The 6,000-nt window shown below is 35.1% G+C and overlaps 1 protein-coding gene across 1 annotated transcript; it reads right to left on the bottom strand.

Moving 5' to 3' along the window:
* Positions 1–804: 804 nt before the first annotated feature.
* On the bottom strand, positions 805–3,427 carry LOC141600780 (uncharacterized). The gene is made up of 4 exons (XM_074421030.1): positions 3,396–3,427; positions 2,561–3,130; positions 2,090–2,178; positions 805–1,832 (listed from the first exon to the last, which is right to left on the bottom strand). Exons 1-4 carry the CDS (start codon positions 3,425–3,427, stop codon positions 805–807), a joined length of 1,719 nt encoding a protein of 572 aa, XP_074277131.1.
* Between the last annotated feature and the right edge of the window lie 2,573 nt (positions 3,428–6,000).

The following is a 6,000-nucleotide window of genomic DNA, read 5'->3' as shown; positions in this document are numbered from 1 at the left end:
TAGAAATATCTAAGGGTTGTAAAAGGCCGCCCGACCGCTGATGTTCGATCTTTACTCGTTGACATGTTAAACATTTCATGACAAATTGGGCTATCTCTTGTTTCATATTACTCCACCAGAACATATGTCGAACATCTCTGTACATCTTATTTCCTCCGGGATGTATCGAATATCGGGAGTTATGTGCTTCATCCAATATTTTCTTTTTAAGGGTTTCTGAATTTGGTACACATAAGCGGTTTTGAAACCAAAGTGACCCATCTTCTTGGATTATGAAACCATATGCCTTTCCTTTTTGTACATCTTTTCGGATTTTCTCTAGTTGAGAATCGGTTCTTTGGGCTTCATTTATTTCGTCACTCAAGGTTGGCCGTATTTCTAGATTTGCCATATAACTTGTTAGATCGCCCACAACCATTTGTATGTCCAACCTTTCCATATCATCTTGAATACAAGGTTGTTTAACCGTAAGCATATTAAGGGTCGGAAAAGGCTTTCGGCTAAGTGCGTCTGCTACAACATTAGCTTTGCCCGGGTGATATTGAATATCTAAGTCATAATCTTTGAGAAATTCAAGCCACCGGCGTTGCCTCAAATTGATTTCTTTTTGGATAAAGAGGTACTTCAAGCTTTTATGATCCGTATACATACGACACGGGACTCCATACAGATAATGTCTCCAAATTTTTAAGCCAAAAACTACTGCAGCAAGTTATAAATCATGAGTAGGATAATTATGTTCATGGCTTTTTAATTGTCTTGAAGTATAAGCAATTACTTTTCCATTTTGCATTAACACACATCCTAACGTACTTCGGCCACATTTTTAATCACCGGCCAACTCATAATGGTCTCAATATTTTCAGGGTCTACCTGTATTCCTTTACTTGAGACAACATGGCCTAAGAAGTTTATTTTCTTTAACCAAAATGCACATTTCTTAAACGTGGCGAATAATTGATTTTCTCTTAAGGTTTCCAAAACTATTCTTAGGTGTTGAGCATGATCTTCCTCATTCTTAGAGTATACAAGGATATCGTCAATAAAAATAATAACAAATTTGTCCAAGTAAGATTTGAATACTCTGTTCATAAGGTCCATGAAAACTGCAGGAGCATTAGTGAGTCCAAAATGCATTACCATAAACTCATAATGTACATATCTTGTTCTAAAAGTTGTTTTAGCAGTATCTTCGGTTTGTATTCTCATTTGGTGATATCCGCAACGAAGATCAATTTTCGAGAAAACAACACAACCTTGTAACTGATAAAAAAGGTCATCTATACGAGGTATAGGATACTTATTCTTTATAGTGATTTTGTTAAGTTCTCTATAGCCTATACACAACCTCAAGCTTCCATCCTTCTTTTTGACAAATAGCACGGGTGCTCCCCAAGGTAAGGTACTGGGTTTTATATATCCTTTTTCTAACAACTCATCTAGTTGTTTCTTTAATTCTTTCAGTTCTGCGGGAGCCATCCTATAAGGGGCTTTTGAAATCGGTGTACTTCCAGGCACCAATTCAATAGTGAACTCCACTTCTCGGTATGGGGGTATTCCCGAAATTTCTTCAGGAAACACATCTGAGAATTCCTTAACCACTGGTATGTTAGTTATATTTGGCTCAAGTTTTGAAGGTTTAGAAATGTCACATAGGTAACCGTTGCAACCTTGTCGTATTAATTTTAGTGCCTTTAAGAAGGATATTATTCTAACTCCTTTATAAGCTTTGTCATTTCGGAAAAACATTTTCTCTCCATCTGGCCTCATAATTGTTAATGACTTTTCGTGAAAATTTAATATCACGTGATTCTTTGCAAGCCAATCCATTCCTAATACAATATCAAAATCTTGTAGGTTAAATATAAAAAAATCTGTGAGGAAGTATCTTTTCCCTATTGTTAAAACACAATCTTTATACAAGGTAGAACACCTAACTATCTCTCCCGTTGATAATCCAATTGAAAGTCTTAAACCATGATGGTGAGGTGTTAACTTTAACTTTTTACTTAACAATTCAGATATAAAGGATTATGATGCTCCAGTATCAAATAAGATATATACGGGAGTAGAGTTTAGAAAAGGTTACCCGTAATCACGTTGTCAGAGGATTCCACCTCCTGGGAATTCATTACACATCCTTCCTCGAGTTGGGCCTGGTCTTTGAGCTTGGCGTCCCTGTGGTTTTGGGATAGATGTAGAAGGTGCAGAGGTAGGAGTATTTCCCGACACCATTGTCCTCCGTCTTGGACAATTATTCCTTACGTGATTTGGGTTTCCACATTCATAACATCGTAGGTTTAAATGTCTACACTGACTGGTAGGGTGATTTGTGCGACCGCATCTGGCATAACGGGGTACCTGGTTTCTATCTTGGAATTGGTTATAAGGAATCTTCCCAAAGTTTGGTTGTTTGTAAAAATTTCTCCCGTTAACTCGATCATTTTCGAACTTTCTTTTATTCCCCACTTGTTCAATATCTTTTTTATTTATTATCCTTTCTGCATTGGTAGCCTTATCATACATGTCTTGATAGGTTGAACAAGTATGCGTAGATAACCTGTCACGAAGATTCCAACCAAATTCTCTTTCAAAGCGATCCATTTTTAATTCTTCTGTTGCCATCATATGTGGGGCAAATCGGGACAACTCCATGAATTTGGTGGCATATAACATGACTGACATTGACTCTTGTTTCAATTTATTAAATTCTTCCTCTTTTTCCTTCCTAAGTGAGGGAGGATAAAACTTTGATCTCATAAGTTTCTTAAATTGAGTCCAATCAAATCCTTCCTCATTTTTCCTTTCTTTCACTGTTTCCCACCATAAGTCAGCTTGCCCTACTAAGTAATATACTGTGAATTCCACCCTCCATTTTTCAGGGCATTGTATAGCATCAAAAAGTTTATCAAGACTTCTTATCCAGTTTTCAAGTTCCACTGGATCCAATTTCCCATCGTAAGTTTTTGGATTACAATTTCCCATTTTCTTAAAATATTGAATACTATCTTCCTCATTATTAATTTTGTTGTTCCTTATAGCTTCGCTTACTAAGGGGGCAAGAGTTATGATATCCGAATGATTATCAGATATTGATTGATCAACTTCTGAATTATTAGGGTTTGACATCCTATTAATCATGAAACACAAGGATTAGATATTTATGAGTAAATATAAAATATGTACTTATACGTCGAAAACTCATTACAGTTATTATACATACACACTACAAACATATGTATACATTATTAACTAGTGTACATATATTATACATTCACACTATTTACCATTTTCTGAAAACATCGTTCTATTTACAAACTATATACCAAGATGGGGTGGTCATCCTTATTTATTCTACAATCCCCAACAGAGTCGCATACTTTCATTTTGTTTACTTATTTCCAAACTTTTTCCCAGTAACAACCATTGTTTAGGAACCTCTTAATCATTACTTCCAACGGAGCTCCACACCTGTGTCACTGTACCATAGTCCTCATTATTACCAGTGTTTACTCCATTATATAGATTGTAATCTTCCAAAACTAAGTAGTTGTGATCCGATTCATCGTCTGATGCATAAATAACATTATTTTCCTCAAAAGTGGTAAGTTCTAAAGCCAATTCTTCAAAAGTAGGAGACCATCTGTCATAAATTAATCCAATACAGAAGTACTTGGAGTGATTGGGTACTCTATAAGCATGTCAGAATATTTCTGTTTAAAGGTGGCCCATGAAATTGTGTCTATCAAGGTCATAAGAAGACAATAAGCTTTATATGGTTCCGAAATGGAGTATAAAGGGAAATGGGATGTGTGATCCTTAAGAACCTTCCTTAAACGATCAATATGCGAGGAGACCTGGTCACCTGGCTTCATAGCTAAATCGTACAAATTTGATAGCGTCATACTACGCATTATAACAAAAATATAACTAAATTAGTCAACAAACAAAAATAATAAAGTTTGGTCTCATAGTAAGGTTTCTAAGTAATTCACAAAGGTTATTTATATTTCACATCATACATTATTTATGTACATATACATTTTCGAGGGATAACGATTGCTAGTCACTGATTATCCGTCAAAATTTACATACTAACAACCACTAAACTATAAACCTAGTGAGCTGCCTTTTTTAGTTTACATTATTTATATACATTGTCTAACAACATAACTGGTACTAACTTCCTAATTATCATTTTCTGAACCAAACTCTTCTTTTATGGGATCAATAGTGGGACTGTCATCCATATTTTCATTGGCCTCAGTACTTTTATTAGCATTTCCATGTTCATTCCCATTATCTTCTGATAGATAAACAACTCTTTTTCTTTCAAGGGTTATGAGTTCCCAAGCCAAGGCTTCAAAAGTGGGAACCCATATATCGTAAAACGCCCCTTTATGTAAGTATTTTGAATGATTTGGAGCCCCATTCACCACAAGGTCATAATATCTCTCCTTAAAAGTTTTCCATGGAATAATATTGAGCAGGGTTTTTATAAGACAGTCGGCCTTGAAAGGTTCGCTCATAGGATATGCAGGGAACAAAACGTTGTGTTCAGATAAGGCCTTCCTCAGCCGTGCCACGTGATGTGATACTTTTTCGAATGGATCCATAACCAAATCATATGGGTGAGGTCTAGCCATCGTAGTTTCTATAACAAAACAAATTTACATATCAATGGCATAAAATTCATAAAGCGAAATAAATATAATAACACACGTCAGTAAAATCCTATGGTATCTACCCCTCTCTCTATATTTTTTTTTTATATATATATATAGCTCTGATACCAATTTGTAACGCTCTGTCATTTTATGATAAAACAAGGAGTACAAAAGTAACCTTTTTATTTATTAACAACATTTACAGAAATAAAAGAAAATAGAAAAGTTGACCAAGGCGCTACCGCCGTATTTCCTCTACAGGAAATACAAGGCTTAATCTTAATTATTAACTTAACACTTGGAGGACTATACTATACAAGTCTATCTTATTACACATTATTTTTAATATAGCATCAGTTCCTTCCCGCATTTCCTTAGCACAACAACCTGAAAAGAAATATGAAACTAACGGATCAGTCAACCACGGGCTGAGTATGACTCCGGTTCCCTACAATGGCCTTACATTCCATTATTTTATTTATTATTATCTTTTTTTTTCTTATATGGGTCTCTCAAGAATCCATATTATGGAACAAAGGGAATACTTAAAAAAAATGACATAAATCCCTTACTTATCATAATCATAGCGGCCTACTATTAGTGAAAAGAGACTTATTACGGAGTCAAGACTCCTCCAGCCTAAGTCCATTTTTGTGTACATAGTATAAGAAATCCGGGTCTGAGACCCATCTCGGCCTTTGTCGGATAACATAATTAACGTTCATATGGGGCCATACTTTCCTCTCCCCTCTTTGTTTATATGGGGTCATACTCCCCCCTCCCCTCCTTCCACGTACACAGGACAAAATAATGTTGTCTCAATTCAATAATCGTATCCCGAATGTTATAATTGGCCAATGATGCATTATAACGACAGTACCCTTATAACTTTATAAGACGGTAAATAATATAACATGTGGGCAGTATAACAATTATAAGATGAAATTAACAATAAAACTAATATAACATGTTATTTCTACTATCTTATTTCAAATGTAAACAATTACTTATATATATCGACGAAGGGTTCCGAAATCATACTTTATTCTTATATATGGAGTAAGTTGTATTACGAAATATTATAAAACACTTCTTACTTTTATACTTGTGTATGGCGGAAATCCAAAACTTGCTCTTAAGTTTTTAACTTTCACGTAGCCTGCTATTTATAGTAACATTTTTGCTTAGCCAACAAGGCACTTTCAATTCTTATCAATTAAGGGTAGGCTGCCATGCAAAGACACGTAGTTATACAATTTGATGAACATGTAAAATCTTATGTTTTGATAGGCACGTGGCATAGCTATCCATTTCGGTCCGTCTCTCATACACA

Source organism: Silene latifolia, chromosome 9 (genome assembly GCF_048544455.1).
Source record: "Silene latifolia isolate original U9 population chromosome 9, ASM4854445v1, whole genome shotgun sequence".
Lineage (NCBI taxonomy): Eukaryota > Viridiplantae > Streptophyta > Magnoliopsida > Caryophyllales > Caryophyllaceae > Silene > Silene latifolia.
This window is presented reverse-complemented; position numbering and strand designations above follow the sequence as displayed.

Coding starts and splice junctions, on each gene's coding strand:
- LOC141600780 (XM_074421030.1), bottom strand. CDS start 3,427: ATGGTTGTTACTGGGAAAAAGTTTGGAAATAA. Junction 3,131..3,395: donor GGGAAAAAGTTTGGAAATAA/GTAAACAAAATG, acceptor CATGATTAATAG/GATGTCAAACCCTAATAATT. Junction 1,833..2,089: donor CTCTGACAACGTGATTACGG/GTAACCTTTTCT, acceptor ATATTGTATTAG/GAATGGATTGGCTTGCAAAG.